This window comes from Leucopleurus acutus, assembly GCF_964270905.1.
Source record: "Leucopleurus acutus genome assembly, chromosome: 1".
Taxonomy (NCBI): Eukaryota; Metazoa; Chordata; class Mammalia; order Artiodactyla; family Delphinidae; genus Leucopleurus; species Leucopleurus acutus.
Genome location: NC_139142.1, coordinates 90581847 through 90606659, shown reverse-complemented (window position 1 = coordinate 90606659; position 24813 = coordinate 90581847). Strand labels below are relative to the sequence as shown.

Below are 24813 nucleotides of genomic sequence, written 5' to 3'. Positions count from 1 at the left end.
AATGTGCCCAGTCAATCAGAGTAAGTGTTAACCAATTTTGAGTCAAAAATAAGTATGTCAGCATCTGTTTTACTGGCTTAGTTTAGAGCTAGGATTAATCCTGAGAGCAATACCCAGAAGTAAGTTATTTGATGTGATTTTGTCTTCTAAGTTTTCACTTAATTTCTATCTACAGATCGCAATGAATGTCAAGAAATCCCCAATATATGCAGCCACGGACAGTGTATTGACACAGTTGGAAGCTTTTATTGTCTTTGCCACACTGGTTTCAAAACAAACGCTGATCAAACCATGTGTTTGGGTGAGTATGTGACTATCATTTCATTTTTTTCTTCATAACCTACTGAAAAATTCATTTGTATCTGAATATATTTAAAGTTAACACTAAACCTTTCAGTAGTTGTTTTGTTATTTATAAAGTAAAAACAGAAGCACGTGTGTAGCATTAATATCCTTTGGTATTTAATCTTTAGTAATCTGAACATCATAAACCTCTTTCTTGATAATCATTTGGCTGTCAGTTCAGAAAAACTTTTGACTAAGAGATAAATTGAGAAAGATATTACGACAAAAAATTACTGTTTATTAATGTTAAAAGCCTATTATTCTTTTATAGTATTTATGTGAGTTTGCCTTCTTGGAAAGGGTGCAGCTTTTGATTGTTTGAGTATGAGCATTTTTTGAGACGTGTCTGTAGTTTGTATCAGATCCTTAAAGACAGATTTACAGATCATTTTCCTAGGGGAAAAGAGCTCAAGATTTTAAATCTCTTCCTTGGTCTTAGTACTGAATCAGAATGTTGATTTAGAATAAACTTCAAATGTGTAATCAGTCAGTTTCTCTCTTTCCCTCCTTTCTGTTTCTACTTTAAAGCAACATCCATTAAGTCTTCTGGGGACTTCAATCAGTTTCACAGCTGGAAAAAGAACAATCTATAGGGTGATGTTTAAAGTGCTTGCCTTTGGCTGTAATTGGATTTATCCATTAGGGAACATTCTCATAAAATCTGGTCATCTTCAGAGCAGATAAGTTTTAAGTTAAAGATTATAATAGGCCCTGCTCATCACTGGCGAGATAATCCCTACATACTAATGAAGCCCGGCCCAACTTTCCTTCTCCCTCTTCCATCTGAATTATGTAGAACCCTCTACCAAAGGACCTGCCCAGCTAAAGAACTTCACTTGCTTGGCTAAAAATGAATCAAGGCAGAAGTTTCTGACTGCTGGCAGGGTGACTCATCTGGGTGCAGTCGTCAACCACAGACACACGTGTTGGAGTCACACTGGGCTCAGCAATAGCTTCTTGATTTAAGATCACAGATAACTTATCTTTATGTCCAAAATTTGAAAGGAAAGGAAATCCTAACTCTAAACACTACATTTTGCTAATCTGAGGTGTTGCCTTCCACTCCTTCCCCATCTCTTTGTCCTTGCCCTCCTCATTCCGCCTGTTGTTATAACAAGCCAACAATATCAACGTTTTTCATTTTAATTTCTTACTTCCTCCTTAATATAAGGTACACCTACTCTTTATGAGAAAGGTGATGGCCGCTGTCACAAGATGCAAAGACACATAAGATGCCAAAACAGCTTTACAAATAGAGTGAAAAGTCATAGACCAATAAAAAGACAGAATACACTGCAAGAGAGGAGACCCACATTAGGGGCCAGCCCATTGGGACAGACTAGAAGGGAGATAAGTCACCATTTCATGGGAGTGGTCATGGGTTTTTAGGGGTGGATTGGGAAAAAGAAACATGTCTAAAATTCCAGGTGAGTTAGAAAGCTAATTTATTTTGTTGCTGATTTTGGGGTAATATCAGGTGACTCACTGCCTTTTGGTAAACTGGAGTGAGAATCTTAAAGGCTGAAGTTTGCCAAAGGTGGCAGTGAATCAAGACCCAGATGTGCACAGAATTTTCCATTTCCAAGTGAAAGTATTTGAGAGAAGTGGCAAGGGTGGAGAATTCTAGAAGTAAATAGAATAAAATAGTTCTTGTCCAGTTCTCATGTCCTTAGCTTGCCTCCTTTCACATGCCAACCAAGGAAAGGATTTTCTCCCAAGGCTTAGAACCTTGCCTTTTGCTGGTTTCTCACAGGGAGCTGCCGCTGCTGGAACTAATACCAACATCGAATCTAGAAGTTCTCAGCCTACGTACGACATTTTGTGAACTCTTAAAATGCCTTTTAACCGCAGGTAACCATATACCCTCCTCTTCTGTTAATAATCATGTTTTTCTATGTCCTTTGTTCCTGCTAGACATAAATGAGTGTGAAAGAGATGCCTGTGGGAATGGAACTTGCCGAAACACAATTGGTTCCTTCAACTGCCGCTGCAATCACGGTTTCATCCTTTCCCACAACAATGACTGCATAGGTGCGTGTGCAAAACAGTCAGCCACCAAAGGAAGGCAGTTTTATGTGTGTTCTTTGTAGTTAGCATCATCTCCAGCGTGCTGGCAATCTTTTTTAATATATGCCATCTTATGCGTGACAAGTGGTTAAAAAGAGTTGTTAAATACAATGTGCTAATTAAGTGTCAAATATAGTTACTACATCTATTACTTTTATTAATATACTCATTAGCAGCTATAATTTTTATGTCTACTATGCTGCAAATTAAATGCATTTCAAAGTAAATCGAATATGTTTTAAAACATACAAAAGCTATCCTTTGTATAGAAATTACGTAGTTCAGGAGCAGTGTGGACCTGCCTGTCTAGATGTTTCACTATAGCCTCCCTTCAAAGAAGTTAAAATTCTTCTTATAAAATATGCTACATTATTCACAAGCAAGGGTAAGGAACCAAAGTTTGTATTGTGCTAGGGGCTACTTTTATATACTTCTGATTACAAGAATACTTAACAATAGCCTCAGCTGTACTGTGTATTAGTAATTCAGTTTTAACCTTTAAACATGAAACCTAAAGGATGATCAAGGTGAAACTCATACAAAATCCTAATATAAATGATCGATCTCTAATTAGTAGAATTATGTCATCTTGTTAGGTTCTGATAGGTGAATAAAGCCAGGTCTGTTGTTATAAACTAGATCACGTTGGAATTTCTTTAAGTCTGCCTGAGCCAGCAGAGGCCACTGAAATTCAGAATAAGTATTTTTCCCTTTAAAAGTTTTGATCATTGATGGGATTAGGATATTTTCTTTGGAACATATCAAAGGATTTTTTTTTGGCAGATGTTGATGAATGCGCAACTGGAAATGGGAACCTTTGCAGAAATGGCCAATGCATCAATACAGTGGGGTCCTTCCAGTGTCAGTGCAATGAAGGCTATGAGGTGGCTCCAGATGGAAGAACCTGTGTGGGTGAGTGCTGCTTCAGAAACACCCTCCAAAGGTCATCCCAGAGGCCACTCCAGGAATCACGCAGTCTCTATCAGAATCCTTCCTTCAGAAGCCTGGAGGAAAAAGATCAGAGTAGAAATACACTAATCCTGCCTGAATGTGTGTATGGTACATATACCACTCTTCCCCTGTATCTTTTAAAATTAAGTGTTTGTGATTACAGAAACAGTTACAACGTTCAATGTAACTGTTAAATTGTTCTATAAACAACTGTAATTCCTTTTCTTTTATTCTTTTTCTTCAACATAGCTTTGTGGTAAGCTCTTATACAGTCCTTTGGGTGTCCTCAAAGATCTTCATACCCATTGACTTTTCACGTGCTATGCTTTCCTGGAAAGTAGATCAAATAAAATATGGTTGTTAAATACATTGCACACTTCTGAAAGCTAATAAAGCTGATTTTTACTGAGCTGTTAGTTTTTCTCCAGGGTAGAGTTTGTGGACTTTAGATTTATGTATTTCTTAGATTTTATTCCAGTTTCTTTCAATTTTAGTTGCTTGATGGAAATCATGCCAGTGGGAACCTCTTTCTTCTTTTTCCCTGCGCTTTGCAGATATCAACGAATGTCTCCTAGAACCTGGAAAATGTGCACCAGGCACCTGTCAGAACTTGGATGGGTCCTACAGATGTATTTGTCCACCTGGATACAGTCTCCAGAACGACAAGTGTGAAGGTAGGAGGGCTATCAATATTTGGAAATTAGCAGTATTGGTTACTGCATTGACATTATCCAGTTTTTGAGATGGTGTGATGGTGTCTTCATTTTGGAATACTTTATCAGAAACAAATCCAAGGGTAGGGTGTGACTTATGGGCTCAAAATTAGATGGTGAGACAGGAACATCAATTCTCACGCTAATCTCTGATGAAGCTATTTTGCTCTGTGTATGTGGGTGGTCACATAACCCTGACACCTTCCCCGTGTACTTTTATGCAGCTGGTAGGAAGTTCTGGATTACATGTTTTTAAGTGCCAATGGGTTGCAACTAAACATAGCTTCCTGATTCCAGTTAAAATCTTTAAGTGACCACAGTCAAGGTTGGAGGAATGTGGCTATATAATTTGTCTATGTTATTTTGACTTGTAGAATGGTAGAAATGTGTAACTACAAATAAATTCTCAGCAAATTTTATAGTACCGTATTCCTCAATACGTACGTCTATCATTGCATTAAATGCAGGATGTTAGTTGCCAGAACTTCATCAATGAATGGGGTGGAAAGGACTTTTAAGAAGGCACCTAGTCCATGCTCCCACCTTTAAACGAGTCTGCATCTAATCCATAATGAGTAAGAACTGTCCACTTTTAATAGCATCAATGACAAATGTTTATTATATATCTAATTTAACTCTCAGTCAAGAGATAATATTCTACATGAAAACACTTTATCAAAATTAGACCTAAATGCAAATTATTACGTGTTATTTTACTTCTATTAGAGATCAGCTTTATTCATTCCATGATTAATGCAAAATTACCCTAAAATGAACAGAATGAAAATGTACAGAAAGGAAAACACGACTTCCAGAATAGTCCATAAATGTGTTCATTCTAAATCTTTGTCCCTACCCTTATGAAGCTGGCACCTACAGTTTGACTTCTACCATAACAACAACAAAAACAAAAAGGAGACGTCCGAGCATTTTTACGAAAGTTGACTTCTAAGCAAAGGTTGGATGTCGGGATGGAGGGAGTGTAGGAATGGAGCAATTCAATCAGCAGCAACAGTTCAGATAATAAGCCACAGGAAACATGATGCAACTATAAATGCAACATAAGAACATGAAATGATGAAGAAGCTAGTTTTGCACTGTACAGGAAGATACCTTGCACTGCACATTTCTAGAAAATCTATAGTGTGGTATTTACAAAATTAAGTCAAGATAACAAAGTTAATATCCTAACTTCCCTTTAGTTGGACCTCGTGGGAATAAAGCTGTGTAATGCGAATACATTTTGGTGTGGGTAGAACTCGCTGCACAAACCTGAAAATGAGGAGTTGCAAGATACAAGGGATATCTGATTCGTTGAAAAAAATTTTCCATAAAAATAGCATGGCTCAGAATCAAGACTTACCTCTTTTTCACTACAAATTCCTGCTGAAAGTCAGGGGGAAAGATGGGTACGTCTCTTGGAAAGAGTGGTCATAATTTTTCCACAAGTAGGGTCATCATGTACTTTACTGAGCAAACCAAGACAGTTTTGAGGAGGGCACTATTAATAACAAGTCCAGGTCACCAGGCATAAACTAGTACTCTCCCAGGCAAACTAGAACATACTCAAGCCACTGAAACTTCCCTGCAAACCATCCTTAATTACTCCTTTACAGTAGATCAGGTATATTAATATGCTAAAGGAAACATGTCACAATTATGTGTGTCAAATTCCTATCATCTATATGATAAAAGAAAAACTATAGTCTATACACAGAAGATATTTTTGTGTCTTCGGACAAATTAAACTGCAAATGAGAGATAGGGGCCTCATCTCTTGTGATATCTTTAGTTTGTATTGCATAGGATTATTTTCATGAGTACTGGTGTCCTTGTAAAAGTCATAGTTTTAGGATATTGTAGCATGGGATATTGGGGAAAGCACTGTGGACAGATGGGTGGAGGGGAACAAATTTGGTTCAAAGGCCTACGTCTCTCACGGGGTAACTCACTGGCAACACAATTAAAATTTCAGAGCATCTGTTTACTGTGTAGTGGTGAAGTCAGACTCTAGAGTTTCTTGCTGCTTTCCTAGTTTAGGGTGGTATGAAATTACTCCAACTTTTCTAATTATCCAAGAAATTCAGTCTGGGTAAAACATGTTTCTCACTGCATCCCTAAGAAGGCCCTTGCAGAGTCCATCTTTACAATAAGAACCATCAAAACTAGTTTTCTAAAAGTCATCACAGGGACTTCCCTGGCGGTCCAGTGGTTAAGACTTCGCCTTCCAATGCAGGGGGTGCAGGTTCGATCCCTGGTCGGGGAGCTAAGATCCCAACATCCTCGTGGCCAGAAAACCAAAACGTAAAACAGAAGCAGTATTGAAGCAAATTCAGTAAAGACTTTAAAAAAATGGTCCACATCAAAAAAATCTTTAAAAAGAAAAGAAAAAATAAAGTCATCACAGCCTAGAAGTCCACTCACAGCATCATGATACAGGAAAAAATCTTCATTGTTAGAAGAGTTTTGAAACTCAGTTACACTTTGTACTTTTACATTGTGCATCTAGTATCCGATGGTGTCTCCACCATGTTTTGACCTTGTTTGACACATGTACTTCTTTTAGATATTGATGAATGTGTTGAAGAACCAGAAATTTGTGCCTTGGGCACGTGCAGCAACACTGAAGGCAGTTTCAAATGTCTGTGTCCAGACGGGTTTTCCTTGTCCTCCACTGGAAGAAGGTGCCAAGGTAAGTGCTTGTGACTTTTGGCTTTAGACTTTCATTACTCTGTGTTTATTTGTTGTGGTTTTATTTTTTAAACATGGCGAAGTTTTGATTCTTTGTGAAAGAGAAGATGGAGTGTTTTCATTCATCCAGACGTCTAATGATTACCATATGTCAGAAAGTTCATTTTCACTTTTAAGGTTAAAAACTCATCCATCAAATTATGGTTGCTTGTACAACAACTGTCCTGGCACTTTAAACCCGTCTCTCCCCCTGAGAACACAGATGCTCATAGGTCAGTCAGCAGGGGATCAGCCATGAGCCACTGAACGTGGCAAAGCCTGGGGCAAGTTCAGTTACAAGTTCTCTGCCTCTGAAAAGGTAACCTCTGTAAATATGGGCCAAAACCTAGACTTGCAGACAGAAAAGTGCAGATTAACTCATGTGCTCCCGGGTTATAATGCCTATCTCTTACATCACAAGTTTTCTAAGACAACAGAGAAATAAATGTGAACTGACCAGGATTCTTGCTGGCCCACAGTCTGTTTTCAGGAATGATACTTGTGAGCTTAAAAAAAAAAAAAAAATCAAAAGGGGAGCCTGAACTTAAGCATAACACAGTTTATTATGTCTCAGCAAACTATTCAGATTTTACTAAACAATCAATTGTGTGTGTCTGTCTACCTATACAGACCAGTTTAGTGAATTCAGGACCAAAAAACACATGCCAACAGACATATCCTCCCCCCACCCCCGTCCCACCCCCTTCCGGTGGTTTTCTTGTTGCTTGTTGTTGTTATATTCTTTTGTTCAGTTTTTTTTCTCCTTGGTGGTTTTGTTTTGTTTTTTGCTTCCATATTACCAAGTAAGAGGCAATGAATATCATTTAAGATTCCAAATATTGGGCTTAGGGGTCTCAGCCTTGCCATTTATAGCCGAGGGCAAGTCATTTAATCTTTTGGAAGCTCAGTTATCATATTTCTTATTTTTAAACAACAATAAGAATACCCGCCCAACCAGTCTTGCTGAATACGTGAAAAAGCTTTGTTCATTTCTGAGTCCTTCATAGGTTCTTGCTGCTGTTGTTCAAACTGATTAGCTTTTTACTTTTCAACGGGTCATTTGGTCACCTAATATTTAGGGGTGTGAAGGGGGAGAGTTGAGAATTCTCTGTTGGTTTGATCCTGTAGGTAGCTATCAGAGGCCCATGTGGATTTCTGGGTTATGGGTGGGATGGTGGTTGATTCAAGCAAATATTCTGTCTGTATGGTACAGACCAGCCAGATAAATTCTTACTCCTACTCCCTTGTCTTTGTGTGCCTTTGGCTTGGCCGGAGTTTGGAAAGAAAGCAGTGAGAAACCAGGTGTGAATCTGCCGATGTGGCAGGCCAGAGGAAATTCATAGGCTATTAATTCAATTTGCACTGGCCTGTCACAGAGCAAGCTAACGCTGCAGGAAGAATCAGCCCAGCTGTGAGCAGCCCTGCCACATGCTCAGCTCCAAGAGGCAGAGCCAGAATCGAGGAATGCAAGCAGGGAAAGTGACTTTTGTAGCTCTGATGAAATTTCAAAGGTCATTAAGGCTCTCCGCGGATAGACCTGTAAGCAGGCATCCTAGCAAGCCCTCGTTAAAGGATGTGGGCATACACAACTCTCTTTCCTGATGCAAGGCACCTTTAATTAAAAACCAAAACCAACTCCAGAGGATCATCACAAGCAAATGTAAATCTCCCAAAGAGCACAGATTTTGCTAGAGCCAGGGCATTAAGAGCTGGGTTTTTACTGTAAGATGACAAATTAGGAGTCAGGCTTCTGTTGTCCATAAAATGAGAAAATTCCACAGAACCACAGATAATGTTTTTGAAGGAACCAATGTGATATAGGACTCAGGTGAACAGACCCTGGCACCTAAAGGCCACAGATGTAAATGAGCCACTCCCACTTACGAAGGTCAGTGAAGGGAATTTGTCACTTAGGCTCACTCTAAACTTCATACCTAGATTTTTTTCCCCCCCGCGGGGTGAGGTGATAGAGCGGTGTTGGGGAGCTGGGCTGGGGTATGGAATAGGGTCCGTAATGAAAGGAGAAGAGAATGAGAAAATGAACAGACCAATATTAGCACATGCATGTATCTAGGTTTAAAAGAAACATTACAAGCTGAAAGACAAAGGAGAGAATTGAGTTTTGATATAATTGTTGAGACATTTTTGTGAGTAGTCACTAAATTATACCTTAAGACAGTTGTAGGCATAAATAATAAAAACTGGACCAGTAGGGCTTCCCTGGTGGCACAGTGGTTGAGAGTCCGCCTGCCGATGCAGGGGACACGGGTTCGTGCCCCGGTCCGGGGGGATCCCACGTGCCGCGGAGCGGCTGGGCCCCGTGAGCCATGGCCGCAGAGCCTGCGCGTCCGGAGCCTGCGCTCCGCAGCGGGAGAGGCCACAACAGTGAGAGGCCCGCGTACCGCAAAAAAAAGAAAAAATTAAAAAAAAAAAAACTGGACCAATAAACACAAAACACTGTATGTGACGATGAACTTGAAGAACAAAGCACATCAAAAGGTGTCCTTCAAGAAACTACAGTTTGTTAAATCTTGACACTTTTCAGCAAAGCGACCATTTAAATAGCAGAGATGCTGCAGGACAAGGATAGGCTTTTATTGCTCTTCACCTTCAGCAGGGTAGTTTGCTGAAAGGTGCCTTTTAGGTCCCAGCCATAATGGATGTGAAAATGGAGTAGAAACTAGAGAGACAGTTTCTCTAGAAGAGCTGGTAGCCATGAAGAGTTCAACAAGTTCATTGGAGAGGTCAACAGAATTTGACTTACTGGAGCCTGGTAAATGTGGCTGACTGATATTTTTTACTTTAATTCATAAAAATTTTTCTGCTATGATCTTTGGCAGCTCAGTTATTCTTACCTTGTCTCCTTTTCGTTGAAATAAAAGATGGTGAAATTGTCTTAACTGAAATCATAAATGGCTATAATAACATGCTACCTGGAATTGAAAACAGTGACAGGAGAGAGCAGACCTGGTCATACGTAAAGAAAGGGGGGTTGTGCAAAATGGATATGAAAGCATTTCCTTAAACCCTGCAGATTTTAGCCTCTGTGTAACTCAGAGGAGTTTGCAAAGCTTTGGAGCTCAAATTTGAGGGAAAACATACTCCAGGCTCTTGGATGAGCTCACTTTTTAGAGTCACCCAGTTTGCTCTATAAGAAATGGAAAAGTCAGTTACCAAAACTGTCAAGCAATTTTGGAGAATTCTGTAGGAACTAGATCCCAGCCCCGTGTTCCATGTTGGAGTTACCAAGAAATAACTGATATTAAAGAAATATATTCTTTGGAAGAACAATTATTCTCCTTCACATCCACCCATCTCCCCGTCCTCCTCTTTACCTTCCCTCTCTCTGTGGAGCTAAATAAGCTTCTGTGTGTGTGCAAGCGTGTACACACACGTGTGTCAAATCTGCAGAAAACCTCACATATATTTTGTAGACAGAAGCTGCGTGAGTAGCTGCTTCAGTGAAATACCATTGAGTTGTATTTTCGCCAGTCCACAAAATTGCCACATCTTTATTTGCTCTATGCCTGGAATCTGGGGGTTTATTTTGGCTCCAGGGCTTAGGGGACACAGAATAAACAGCATAGTGTGATATCACAGTGAGTACTAGAGCTGGGAGGTCTACCTTAACTACCTTAACTTAGCGTGCTTGCTAAATGTTATACCATCTCAACGTCTCCGTCCTGAAGTCACTGATGACGTCAGCATTGAAATGTGGCAGTGTTGGTTTTTATTATTCACATCAGGTTATTTTGGAACACTGGATAAAATGAGAAATAATAAGGTAAGAGCCACACAGATTTGTTCATCAGCTCTCACTACGAAAGTTACTTACTACTTTAAAGATCTCAGCTCAGTTACTATTATAATCACTTAAAAAGTGTGACTTCAGTAATGAGAAGAGATCACATTTAACAGGGTGGATTGTTTCTTACTCAAGCAGTATACAGTGATGACTTAGTAGGAAAGCAACTGAGGGGCCTCTTGAATTTGTGCCGCAGATTTGCGAATGAGCTACTGTTACGCGAAGTTTGAAGGAGGCAAGTGTTCGTCACCCAAATCCAGAAATCACTCCAAACAGGAGTGCTGCTGTGCCTTGAAGGGAGAAGGTTGGGGAGATCCCTGTGAGCTGTGCCCCACTGAACCCGATGGTATGTCTACTATCTGCATTTCTCTTTGGCCATTCAAGGTACAGGCTGTAAGACTGTAGACCTTCGAAACGTAAGGCAATTTAATTTTAAGTCCAACTAAAATGTTCACTAAAATGATTTGATCTCAGGAGCTAGGTAGTTATTTTCTTCTGAACTATGTTATGCCTCAAAGCTGCCCAAGTCGTAGGTACACCAGCTCTGGGAGCCTTGTTATCGTTCTCTGGTTTCTGGGCTTGGCTTGTTCATCATGTTCCAATATGTGCAGCTTTCACACCATACTTGGGGAGGAGCCTGTAGTTAATTGCCTTTGGCCCACCTATTAACGAGAGTTCATCTCCACCACAGAGGCCTTCCGCCAGATCTGTCCCTATGGAAGTGGAATCATTGTGGGACCCGATGATTCAGCGGTTGGTGAGTGGCTTGTGCTGCATTCTCAGCATTTCTTAACATTTTCAACCAGCCTCTTCTTTTGTCCTTTCTCTAGCTGTTATTTCTCCACATTTATCTTGGAAAATGAAGCTCTTTTTTTTTTTTTTTTTTTGGTCTTTTCATTTAGATACCAATCGTATTATGGTATTGCATGTTAATATTGTAATACTAGATATTTCATCGATTAGGCACTGAAATGATCATAATTTACCTTTGTGTTTCCAAAAATACATTGTTATTCACTATTTTTTCCTCCTCTGCTTAAGATATGGATGAGTGCAAAGAACCTGATGTCTGTAAACACGGGCAGTGCATCAATACCGATGGCTCCTATCGCTGCGAGTGTCCCTTTGGCTACATTCTGGAAGGGAATGAATGTGTGGGTGAGTAATAAAGCGGTTTCTGTTATTGGGATTTTACAAATCAGAAATTAAGCCATTCAGCATTCACACTAGGAAGAATAAGTACCATGATGGGACAGAAATAAGTTTTATACACTTGTTCACGTATCATTCATCTGGCAATACTAGCTGAGTCCCCACCAGGCACCAGGCACTGTGCTAGGTTCTATGGCTACAGTAGTGAACCAAGCCAACATGGTCCTTCCTCGCATGGACCCTACAGTCTGATGAGGAGGACACGGAACACGTTTGAAGAGATAGTAGGAAGGACAGCATATATCACGAAAGCCTTTGTGAAATTTAAAGGTAAAAAATTGTTAATGGTCATAATCTTATTCTCTTAGTATGTAAAACACAAAATTTACCCAGATTTTGTTACAGTTAGTACTATGAAAGGCTGTGTACCCAGTGTACATTCCTCTTGTTTTAACCCCCTTATTAAAATGTCAAAGCATGGTTCCTACGGCTGATCTTTGACCTCTTTTATCTAAGAAATCCAAAGCCATTCCATGTAAGCTAAATTAATAATGGCATAAATGCCGAGGGTTTGTCTGTGTCCATTAAAAGATGTTCTTTCCATATAGGGAATCAGGGTAGGAGGTTTTAACTGCCTTTCTAAGCCTCAGAATGTAATATCATGCAGATGGATTAAAATATTTCTAATTACCTTACAGCTCTAAAAACCAATGATATTGTGATTTTTATGAACTTGAAAGAGATGTAATATTCTTGAGAGCGAAATGCAATTTCACAGCAGAACAAAAGCAAAGTTGTCAATGTTTTCTATTCAGTATCTTCAGTTAGTGCTACGATGAATGTGAGAAATAAGCATCCTCACCCAGGGTCTCTCTGCCATACCCTCCTGCCCTCACTGGCTGATTTCAGAACCTAACGTGAGACATAGTCCTTGATAATAACCCACCACTCTTCTGTGCTCTAGACAGCTGAGATAGCAATGTTATTTCTCTGAAATGTTCCTTTCCCAAAGGAAGGCCCTCTCCCCCAAGAGCTGTGTCAGAATAAGAACAGTCAGTATTCTAGGTGGATGGGTTAGGAGACATACATATTTTTTGGACTTCCTTGGTAAGATTTGTTCTCTCTCCACAGTTGTTTAGAGAGATCATACCCTAAACACATTTTTCCTAGCCTTTCTTCTGCCTAATGTAAACCATCTGGTTTCAACAAAATCAACAAAATCTACTTGAATCTTGACTTTATCTTGTGTATTAATTTTGCTTAACCTCTGGTCTCTTATTTTGCGTATGTTTAGTCTTCTATTTTATATCTGGCAAAAATGCATCATGTTTAAGACTTCTTGGAGAATGATGTAATGTGAGGCCAAACTGGAGATGTATTTCTAGCTTTAAGTAAGCGAAAACTTTTGACTTGTGAGAGACGCCTTGTTTTAACCCTTTGAGTATCTATTCCCAGTAGATGTACTTCATAATGCAGGAGGCTGGGGACACTCATGGTGAAGAGCACTGTAAGGGCTAAGAAGCCCAGGTACCATTAACTGTCACTGCCACTGCCACTTAGCAAGTCAAATTTCACAGCTATAAATCTGTGGTAATAAGACACATGCACTCCTTTCTCAAGGACAGAATGAGGATAAAACAAGATGTCAGAGATCAAAATATTCCGATAGAAAGAAAGGTATTCTCTGACTCCAAGTCCATTTTTCTTCCAATGCATCATGTTTTGACTACACTTCTGATCACCTGCAGATACGGATGAGTGTTCGGTGGGCAATCCTTGCGGAAATGGAACCTGCAAGAACGTGATTGGAGGTTTTGAATGCACCTGTGAGGAGGGATTTGAGCCTGGTCCAATGATGACTTGTGAAGGTAAGCCTCTTGAACACAGAATAGTTGGTTACATGTTCTGATCACAGGGACAGTACTTGGTTGATTACAATTCTGAATATTAAATACCACGCAGGGTATATAAAATAAGGAAAATCTGGGCCTGGTGGGCCATGCTATCATTTCTTCTCTATGTGGCCTCCTATCTGCAGAGAGTATCTGAAAAAGATGTAAGTGGTTCATGGCACAAGTTATGCCGCATCTCATGCAGAGTTCTTGTTGGTGTCTCTACTACTAATATTTATTTTTTATTTTATTAAATTTATTTATTTTTTGGCTGTGTTGGGTCTTCGTTGCTGCACACAGACTTTCCCTAGTTGCGGCGAGCGGGGGCTACTCTTTGTTGCGGTGCACAGGCTTCTCATTGCGGTTGCAGTGGCTTCTCTTTGTTGCCGAGCATGGGCTCTAAGCGTGCGGGCTTCAGTAGTTGTGGCACATGGGCTCAGTAGTTGTGGCTCATAGGCTCTAGAGCTCAGGCTCGGTAGTTGTGGCGCACAGGCTTAGTTGCTCCACGGCATGTGGGATCTTCCCGGACCAGGGCTCGAACCCGTGTCCCCTGCATTGGCAGGGGGATTCTTAACCACTGTGCCACCAGGGAAGTCCTCTACTACTAATATTCAGATACAACACCTGCCTTGTCTACTACCCTCTTTCTTATTTTCCATTCCCCCCCCCCCCCCGCAACCTTTTTTCTTTGTATCCCGTGCACCCTTTCTTTTTCTTTTTCTTTTCTACTCATAGAAACATCTACACACTGAGATAACCACCAATATCCTTTAACCATCTAGGAGCAATCACAGCAAGAGAGGCTGTCCATACTCTCTACGCAACTGTCAGTATGCCTGGTAGGATATAAGGAAAGAAAGGGATGTAAGGAAAGGGAGGGAGTGTCTAGAATAGTGGTTCTCAAAGGGTGGTCCCTGGATCAGCCACATCAGCATCACCTGGGAACTTGCTAGAAATGCAGATTTTCAGGCCTCGTCCCAGACCTCCTGAATCAGAAACGCTAAGAGTGGGGCCTAGCAGCCCTCCAGGTAATTCTGATGCACTCTCAGGTTGAGAACCACTGGTTTACTAAAAGAATGAAGGGGAGGAGACAGTAAAGTGGGTATTAAAGTGAGCTCTTCATTAGAAATATGACCCATCAATACGCATAGTCAAAGTTGTTGGTGAATTTTTAAATCACGATCTAGGGTCTCACTGATACTCTCAGTCAGGATCATTGCCCTTAGGGAGAAACATGATAATCAAGATGGTCTGTTTTAACCCTGCTTTTCCAAAACATATTCTGATGGTTCCAAACTATGCAATCTACAGAAACCACTCCTATCTATTAATCTATCATGATTATTATTCCTAGCTATTTAAGGCTGTAACTTGGGCATCGGTGTGAAATTATTCAGAACACCATTTTCTTGGGCATAAGAATCACTGTTACTTCACAGGAGCCTCTCTTATTTGGGGAAGGGGAGGTGGTTAATGATATTGGATGGGTTGCTTCTTTTCTGACTGACAGCAGTTGACTTGGCAGTTGTTTCGGCTGAATGGGGTGAAACTGATCCCCACTCCATGTGACTTTAGGGAGAGGCAACTGGTCAACTTGAGACTTCAAAGCCAGGATTTCAGAAAAGCTCCCTCTATGTAGGGTGACCTGTAATTTCTCTTCCACCTAAATAACAGTTAATAGTTATACCAGCACAACACGCATAAACTGAGTTTGTACTGGAAGAAGCAAGGTGTATGATCACCCTACTTATACCAATTATAAAATAACCAACTCAATTTTATAATTCTTTGAACATCAGAGACTGCTTGGCCTATCCATGTTTATGACAATGAAGCATTACCACTTTCGCTAAAAGTATATTCCTTTTTTTGGTTGGTGCCTATGATCCATTATTCTCTTACTACATTCTGCCACAGATATAAACGAGTGTGCCCAGAATCCTCTGCTCTGTGCTTTCCGATGTGTGAACACTTACGGCTCATATGAATGCAAATGTCCCACTGGATATGTTCTGAGAGAAGACAGAAGAATGTGCAGAGGTGAGACACTCATGTTCAAGGTCATCTAAGCCAGGGAGCCCTAACTTTGTCTATGATGGGAGGTGTCCCTCCAAAGCTTCCAATTAGGAGAGGAAGGCTGGGAATTGGGGAGCACTGCTGTAGTCCGTGGATAATATTGGGGTTGTCATTGCTACCTTTTCTCCTAAATTGTAGCTTAAAGCTGAGTCGAGGGCTGCACTACAGATCCTTTTTAGTTCACCATGCATTGCATGCCTGTGACATGCCAGCCATTCTGCAAGGTGTGAAGATATAAAGGAAAAAACGACATTTCCCCACATGCAAGAAGCTCAATATGAAGAGGTTGAGACAGATATAATCATATCCCAGTATGATAAATGAGAACACAAAAGAAGGAATATGAATATTAAAAAATAATCCCCATCACTAAGGGATATTATAGTCCAAGAATGGGGTAACACATGGACTCTACTTTAAACAGTGCGTACTGAACACCTGCAATTTCCAAAGCACTGGACTAAGCTCTGTTATACAAAGATGGGTAAATCCTGGGGCTCCTTGAAGAGCTCTGATTTGCTCCTCCCAGAGTCTTAAATGAGCAGATATCTGTTCTCCTCGAATGGCTTAAATAGATTTTTTCTTAAAGGTAGGAAAACTCCCTAAGTGAGAGCTCCATGTCACATGCAGGCTACAGTCCAAATTTTTCAGCTCAGATAATATAACGGGGAAAGATAAAGAGAGGGAAATGCCATAGGACAGAAAGTAATGAATGAAGAAGAGCCACACTTCCAGAAAAAAAGGAAATGGAGGGAAGAACCAGTAGAGAAGAAGATATTTGTGGATGCTTGTCTTTTCCTCAAAGTATAAAAACCAAAACTTTCATTATTATATTTCACAATGATTCTAATATTTTGATATTAAGATATAACCGATTATATTGTTATAAGTATTGTATAATGGAAGCTTTGGTCTATTATATCCGTACGATAATGCTGCTGTTATAATTATCATATTATGAAAGCCTTTTATAAGGCCTTTTTAGTTCAATTTGTCAAAAAGAATTGGAAATCACACTTCCTGCCTTTGAAGAATTTATCAGAGAGAAATTTCTTCATTAAGTTCAGAGGGGGTTAGAAGACTCCTTCCCATCTTAAGAGACCACTTCCCAACAGTGCAAAAGGAAGTAGGTTAATGCTGAAATAGTGTCAATGAAAATTAGTTACTGAATACCATTTTGTGTTTAAAAGGCAGGAAATAAGGCAGCTCCTTTTATGAATCTGTGGTTGTACATTCTTTCCAGACGAGGATGAGTGTGAAGAGGGTAAACATGATTGTGCTGAAAAACAGATGGAATGCAAGAACCTCATTGGCACATACATCTGCATCTGTGGACCTGGGTATCAGCGAAGACCCGATGGAGAAGGCTGCGTAGGTAAGGGCATCCCCACCAGAGGAGCTTTGAATGAGTGGGAAATGACAAAGGACAGAAGAGACGTGGGCTCTGAGTCTTTGTGGACACTGTGTTCTTCTTGCCTCTCTTACCTCATCTCATGACTTCCCGTAGAGGTCCCCTTGCCTCTCGATTATCTATGAATTCCACCAGCAACATCATTCTCTTCCTCTGAGCTGGCCTTTGCCTGCTTTCTAGGCCCATTTTGCTGCCAGGATTAGAAGACCAGGTATCTCCTCTAGCCCCTTCCTCTGCTGTTTTTATACTCCTTTGTTGTTTTGGGGTCAGTTCTTTCCACCACATTGGAATACCTCTCTGTTGACTTAACTTTCTACCACCACCCTGACATTGAGTCCAGATGCCTGGTCCCTGGGGCCCGGGAGCATCACTAGACCATGGGGATCTACATCCAGAGAAACTGCTCTTGTCTAGTTTGAGGCCCAGGCGCTGGTATTTTTTAAAGCTCCCCAGGTGATTCTAATGTGGCTTCAGCCTGGAAAACCATAGTAGACCAGGGATTGGCAAACCACAGCTCTAGGGCCGAATTCAGCCTGGCAGGCCGCCAGCTGTCTTTGTAAATAGACTCATTGGAACCCAGCTGTAACCATTCATTATTTTCCATGGCTGTCTTCATGCCACAACAGCAGAGCAGAGTGGAGCAGTTGCAACAAGAGGTCACATGGCCTGCAACGCCTGAACTGTTGACTGTATGTTATATGGTAATACTATAACATTCCTGTTACTTAGAGAAGAAGTTTCCTGACCTCTGCTTTAGTCAGTAAGTATAGGGAAAAAATACTAGAAAATTCCCACATGTATCCTTTTCCTTTTTAATATTCGGTCACGTCAGGAAAGTATATTTTATGTTGGTCGAGAAGCTTAAGAACCTCATTGTCCTCTTACTCTGTAAGATACAGAATTAAAGGGAAGTTGAAGAGCAGACTTCCAAAGCACAGAAAAAGCATGTGGAGTTATGATCATACACTGGATCTTCTGGGATCAGTGATTTTCAGCCTCAGGTGCACACTGGAATCACTCGGAGGGCTCAGGTCCCACCTCAGATATTCTGATTTAATTGGTATCAGGGTGGCCTTGGCATTGGGAATTTTGAGCCGTTTTAACGCTGTTCTGAATGTCACCTTCCAAGCCTCTGCCTCTCCTAAGGAGATCTCTGCCTCAGGGGCTTGAAACTATTCTCAGTTGGAAGCGCCTAGGCAAATCACTTTACGGTCTTTCTAAACAATCGGTAAGACTCTCCAGCTAGTTTAAGGCTTTAGTTTAAGGCTTTTCTTTAAACCTGGGAGACTGAATTATGATTCCTTAATATTATTGAAGTATTATAATAAGCATAATCTACATTGAATCAGAAGATTAGTGTAGATAAACTCCCTCAGGTCAAAACTGACCATCACAGACATCATTCTAGTGAAGTACTGTAATATTTCTTTAACAGATTGATATTAAGGTTCTTTTTCCTTCATTTAAAATAATCCTTTGAGAATCCTCTACATGTACAGATATGGGAAGTTTTAAATTTTATTAAGTGAAAAATGTAAATGTACCTAAAATGCTGTCATCTGTTTAAGTATATAAAAATGCTATCAATTACGTTTCTAAAAGGGTGGAGGTACATGCATGAATGGTTGTATTTGTTTGTATGGGCATAATTCATCTCTAGAAGGATACTTTAGAAACTGGCAGTAGCACTGGTTGCTTCCCAGGAGGGGAGTTTGGTGGCTGGGGAAAGGGGAGGGAGGGGCACATTTGCTGAATATTCTTTTGTACCTTTTGGATTTGGAACAATGTGAATAGGTTACCTACTCACAAACTAAATTTTTAAAAGAAAAAGAATCCATCTTTGTACAAAGCAGACAGATGACTCCTCTTGTTTTTGGCCCTTCAATTAAACCACACAGATGAGAATGAATGTCAGACCAAGCCTGGGATCTGTGAGAACGGGCGCTGCCTCAACACCAGGGGGAGCTATACCTGCGAGTGCAATGACGGCTTCACAGCCAGCCCCACCCAGGATGAGTGCCTCGGTGAGTACAGATGACAGGATGCTTTTGTAACCCCCCACTGGGACACTTGAAACCAGATCTCTTATTTGAAATGATAGAAACTGTTTAAAATGTTCATATTTTGGAGATGACTCAATGACCGTGATTGTCCACTGGGTTTAGCACCACCCTGCCGCTAACTTCTTCCTTTGCTAATTGTATCATTGAATCACTTGCTTGGAATTTCTTTCTCAGCTCCCTTTTTAAGCCCTTGATGCTCAGGATCAGTTTCCAAGTGTTTCTCTGCCCCTCTCTAGAGAATGACTATGCCCCCATATTTCTGGGAGCAGACAGAGTGATAATCTCGTTGAGGCCAAGGCCCTTCTGCCCACTTACTGAATTTCTTGTCTTTCTTCTTTTCCCCAGATGTCATCCTTTCTCTCTCACTGCCGCTTCCAGCTTTCCCTTCTTGCTCCTTCTCACCCAGGGTAAAGTGTTAACATCCTTCTTGGGTTTTATATCTGACCAAATTCTGAATACCTTGTTATGCTCCTAAAATTCCCCCCAATTCTCTTTGCAATCTCATGTCCCATCCAGACAACCGGGAAGGGTACTGCTTCACAGAGGTGCTCCAAAACATGTGTCAGATCGGCTCAAGCAACAGGAACCCAGTCACCAAGTCTGAATGCTGCTGCGACGGAGGGAGAGGCTGGGGTCCCCACTGTGAGATCTGCCCTTTCCAGGGCACTGTGGCTTTCAAAAAACTCTGCCCCCATGGCCGAGGGTTTATGACCAACGGAGCAGGTACTTTATTTTGTTCTGATTTTTGACCAACAGAGCAGGTACTTCATTTATGGTCCAAAAATACTTTCAGGGAATTTGTTTCATGAAGAATACAGAATCTATAATATGGGCCTAGGCTGAGCTGCATAGTATAAGTTGACAAAAAGAGGCTTCATTATGGTATTTTTAGATATTCAAGTTCATGTTGCCGAAGTGTCCTTGTTGCGAAGTGTCCTCGGTCTGATTAAATTGTGTGTGCTTGAGTCCCTGCCTCTGCATTACAAGTCCTCAACTTTTCAAGCCGAAGTTTAAGTCAGTTACTGGTTACTCAGAATATAATTTTTTAGATAAACTTACTTTGGAATAAATGATCACTAAACTCCTAAACTAGTCCGCCAATGTGTATTTTATCTCATAAAGTTGGCTGAAATATACTGCATGAAAGAAGTATAAACAACGCTGATACACAGTCAGCCTTCCATATCTGTAGGTTCCACATCCGTAGATCCAACCAACCCTAGATTGATATCGATTCGAGGCTGATTGAACCTACAGTGCCAACTCTACTATGCCATTTTATACAAGGGACTTGAGCGTCCGTGGATTTTGGTATCAGTGAGGGGGTCCTGGAACCAATGCCCTGGATATGGAGGGGCGAATGTATTGGCAATTAAGACAATTGCCTCTGGGAAACTGCAAGTTGCTTGAACTTGCGAGGGATGAGGAGGAGGCTGTCGAGGTGTCTGAGGCAACTCTGAAAAAAAAATGTCAGGATTATGTTTATCAACTGAAATTGTTTTTAGCCTCATGAAAGAGAAAGGAGAAAGACTTTTTGAGCTCCTTGGGAGGAAATTAGAAGTGAGAGGAGAAGAGATTAAGAGGATTTGTGTTCATGTTAGAAAGATGTGGCTAACGGTGGAATAACAGAACTGGATGTGGTAAAAGACAGAATAGATAAGATGGAATGACCAAAAGCAGTTTATGATTCCTTGGAGGATATGAAAATGTGACGGTGGAAAGACTTTTCTTGAGACCAATGCGGGTATGCTAAATTGCATTTCAGAGTAAACTTGAAAAAATCAGGAAAAATAAGAGCTGTTGATAGAAAATGGTTACTTGGCAATCAAAGGCTAAGAACTCCCTTGGTATTGGCATCCCGCCAAGCAGTAAGGAAATAGATGGGTCAAGATATGGGGGACAGTGTCTTTAATGCCCAATAGTACATATTGACCAAATCTTTCTCCCTGTGGTGGAGCTGTGACTAAGGGTCTCTCTTCCCTAGCAGGCTGCAAAAACTCAGCCCGGTGATCCACTGATGCCTCCCTCAACCAAAGGAGGGAAGTTTGGTCCCATTTCCCCAGTAGTATGCAATCTGTTATTTTTCAGGATTAACTTTAAACACAACAAAAAGAATAGAAAGAAAACTTTCCTTATTTTGGACATACACTATTAGAAGAAAATGGGATTTCCTTACCAAAAGGATCTTCTGCTGTGATTCATTTATGAGATGTCTGGAGGAGGCAAGCTTGATGGCATTTATGAGATGTCTGGAGGAGGCAAGCTTGATGGCATGAGATGGAGCAAGGCGTTAGATATGTCTAGATGTCGTTCTCTGGACCCAATGGAGAAAAACAATATAAATTTAGAAGAGCAATTATTAAGTTTTCCCCTATAGTCTAACAAAGTTATTCATTTCCCTTTCAATACAGTTACCATTACATGTGAAACGTATGCTGTCATCCCTTTGGTTTAATTCCTTAGGTCCATAATACAGTCACACAGTTTTAGTATTTATCGTGAAGTGACCCCTATGTATGAATGTTGTCCATTTTATAATGTCTTTCTCATTTTACTTTCTACTCATTAAATTATAGATATTGATGAGTGCAAGGTTATTCATGATGTTTGCCGGAATGGGGAATGCGTCAATGACAGAGGATCGTATCACTGCATTTGTAAAACTGGCTATACTCCAGATATAACCGGAACTGCCTGCGTAGGTAAGTGCTCTATTTCTGATGCTCAGGTTTATTCCCAGGTGAAAATTGTACATTATGGTGAACTAAACTAAAAATCTAAAAAGCCTGTGTAATTTCTTAAGGAAATGTAAGACAGTGATCAAAGACTACACAGAATTTACTTTTTCCTTCCTCAAAACTAGGATTCTTTGTTAGATGCTGTGGGTATTGAGCATTTAGGCATTTAGGCATCTTTTTGGATGGGCGGTCACATTGTATCTCTTTGATCGTAGATCTGAATGAGTGCAACCAGGCCCCCAAACCCTGCAATTTTATCTGCAAGAACACAGAAGGGAGTTACCAGTGTTCATGCCCGAAAGGCTACATTCTGCAGGAGGATGGAAGGAGCTGCAAAGGTAAAGTAGAATTTGCCTCCACCCACTCATCTGTCTCCTGGGCACATGGTCGCATTCCTTGTGCCTTTGAGGGATCCAAAGCTGAAAGACCCTCTCTGCAGGCAAGAAGTGCTTCCCTGGGGTAAGTGCCTCCCTGTGACCCACCTCCTATTCTAGTTGGAGGGAGGCTGAGGCCAGGGAGATTGCAGAGGACCAGTGGCAGCAGCCATCCTCACTGCCTGCCCCATGGGCATCCATGGGGGATGTCCATGAGCATCTCAGACAGCAGGGCCAGCTCTCCAAGGCTCAAGTGAATCAGATACCTGATCACATTAATGCAATATATAGGAAACAGAAAGGATGTAATCAATCAGTCTATTCAGTAACTGTATAGCCCAGTACGGTCCTGCCTACCTCAGGTTAATCAGTGCCATGATCCTAGAGAACACTGTGCCTAATTAAGTAAACACTTTGTCTAGGTTTTTGTTCTGCAAAATAGGGCCATTCCTGACCCCCAGCAGCTTATCTGAGACACAGATATTACAAAGAATCAAGATACATCAAAACTCTCTGCAGAAATTCCTGATCAACCAGAAGTTATCCTTTGCAAAATTATACTGGTATAAATTTGTTCTTGTAATAATAAGAACTTCACATATTGAGTGAACAGCACAAGTGAGTCAGACTCAAGGATAATCTGAAGAAGGAAAGGTAGACCAGATGGCAGAATAAGAGTTAGTGTGTTCTGCCATGAAGACTGGGAGGAGGAAAAGGGAAGTAAAGGAAGTTAAATGGTAGGATGGAGTGGAAGAGGAGAGCAAAGAGAAGTAGAGCCATCAACCCTTTTCCTCTGTCTGCTGAAAGGGGGAGAGTTAAGAGGCAGGTAATACAGGATAACATATGGACAATGCTTGAAATTTTCCTGTGCAGCACAAGTCCTATACAATCCTGCAGTATGGGGAGAGGAAGTTGAGAGCTACTCAAAAATTCTGCCTTAAAACATAGAACTTATTCTACATCTGTGGATCACAGTGAGTTCTGGGCAGCGTGAGGCTACAGCTCACAGCCACAAACTTATTTGTGTAAATGAAAAACCAACTTCAGGGGAAAAATGTCTCTCAGTGTGTATACTAACTGTACGAATCAAAACAAATTTACAGCATCTTTCTAACTTGTGGGGGCAGAAAATCCTAAAAATTTCTAGCAATTAAGAGATGGAAAATGAAAATAAATTAAATGTATAGTAGTAGTTATGTTCTTTTACAATGTATTAATATGAAAAATATCTGTAATACTCTAATTTTAGGAATACAAAGAAGTTTCACAGATCTACTTACAATATAAGACTCTTTCTCCTCTTTTTCTCATAAGGTCTAAATTCTTCTACATACTTGGCATATATGACTAAGTATCAAAATGAGTGGTGCAGATACATGTATTATTGAAACAGAGGAAAGAGGCTAGAAGGATGACCCCAGGGGAAATGAAGGGCCAGCACTTACCCCGTGAGAGATGGGTAGGGACCCAGTAAGAGGAAAGAAGGGGATTCTTGGATGTGAAAACAGCAAGTGTTGCTGTTCTTAATGGTGTAGTTAAAGATAGTATTGTAAGGCTGGAGGCAGAGACAAGATGGTGGGTTAGAAGGATGTGACCTCACCTCTTCTTACGAAAACACCAAAATCACAACTGCCTGCTGAACAACTATTCACAAAAAAAACCCACTGGAACCTACCAAAAAATATACAGTAAGTCCCCTACATATGAATGATTTCCATTCCGAGAGTGCGTTCGTAAGTCTAATTTGTCCATAAGTCCAACAAAGTTAGCCTAACTAAGTTAGCACAACAAAGTTAGCACAACTAACACAATCAGCTATATAGTACTGTACTGTAATAGTTTTATAATACTTTGCACACAAATAATACACAAGAAAACAAACACAAAAAATAAAACATTTTTAATCCTACAGTATAGAACCTTGAAAAGTACAGTAGTACCAGCTACACCAGTGCTGTTTTTACACTTGCTTCCAGACATCCTGGTCTTGAAATAAAGATACTGTACAGTACTGTATTCTATACAGTAAAGTACACAAAAGCACAACCACTTGTAGGGAATGCACACACGACAATGTACACCAGACACATGAACTAACTTACATGATTGATTGGACATGTGAATGCACATTTGCATCTTTGAAAGTTCGCAACTTGAAGGTTCATATGTAGGGGACTTACTGTATCCAAAGACAAAGAAGCAGCCAGAATGAGGTGGTAGGAGGCGCGCAATCGCAATGAAATCAAATCACACACACACTGGGCAGGTGACCCACAAACTGGAAAATAATTATACCACAGAAGTTCTCCCACAGGAGTGAAAGTTCTGAGCCTGACACTGGCTCCCCAGCCTGGGGGTCTGGCAACACAAAGAGGATCCCCAGAGAAACTGGCTTTGAAGGCCAGTGGGGTTTGGCTGCGGGAATTGTACAGGACTGGGGAAAACAGAAAATATGCTCTTGGAGGTGCACACAAGATCTCATGCGCACCAGGACCC

General features: G+C 40.7%; 1 protein-coding gene across 2 annotated transcripts in view; it reads left to right on the top strand.

Moving 5' to 3' along the window:
• FBN1 (fibrillin 1) overlaps nucleotides 1-24813 on the top strand; it is a gene marked incomplete at both ends in the record, with an annotated part of 252338 nt that overhangs the window by 200917 nt on the left and 26608 nt on the right. For both annotated transcript variants that reach the window (XM_082841143.1, XM_082841142.1), the window contains 15 exons: nucleotides 176-301; nucleotides 2260-2376; nucleotides 3196-3324; nucleotides 3918-4037; nucleotides 6643-6768; nucleotides 10808-10957; nucleotides 11303-11368; nucleotides 11653-11769; nucleotides 13512-13631; nucleotides 15573-15695; nucleotides 16975-17106; nucleotides 19041-19166; nucleotides 19722-19928; nucleotides 21782-21907; nucleotides 22159-22281. In XM_082841143.1, the coding sequence (XP_082697269.1) occupies nucleotides 176-301; nucleotides 2260-2376; nucleotides 3196-3324; nucleotides 3918-4037; nucleotides 6643-6768; nucleotides 10808-10957; nucleotides 11303-11368; nucleotides 11653-11769; nucleotides 13512-13631; nucleotides 15573-15695; nucleotides 16975-17106; nucleotides 19041-19166; nucleotides 19722-19928; nucleotides 21782-21907; nucleotides 22159-22281 (1908 nt within the window). The remainder of the gene's footprint in view (nucleotides 1-175; nucleotides 302-2259; nucleotides 2377-3195; nucleotides 3325-3917; nucleotides 4038-6642; nucleotides 6769-10807; nucleotides 10958-11302; nucleotides 11369-11652; nucleotides 11770-13511; nucleotides 13632-15572; nucleotides 15696-16974; nucleotides 17107-19040; nucleotides 19167-19721; nucleotides 19929-21781; nucleotides 21908-22158; nucleotides 22282-24813) is intronic.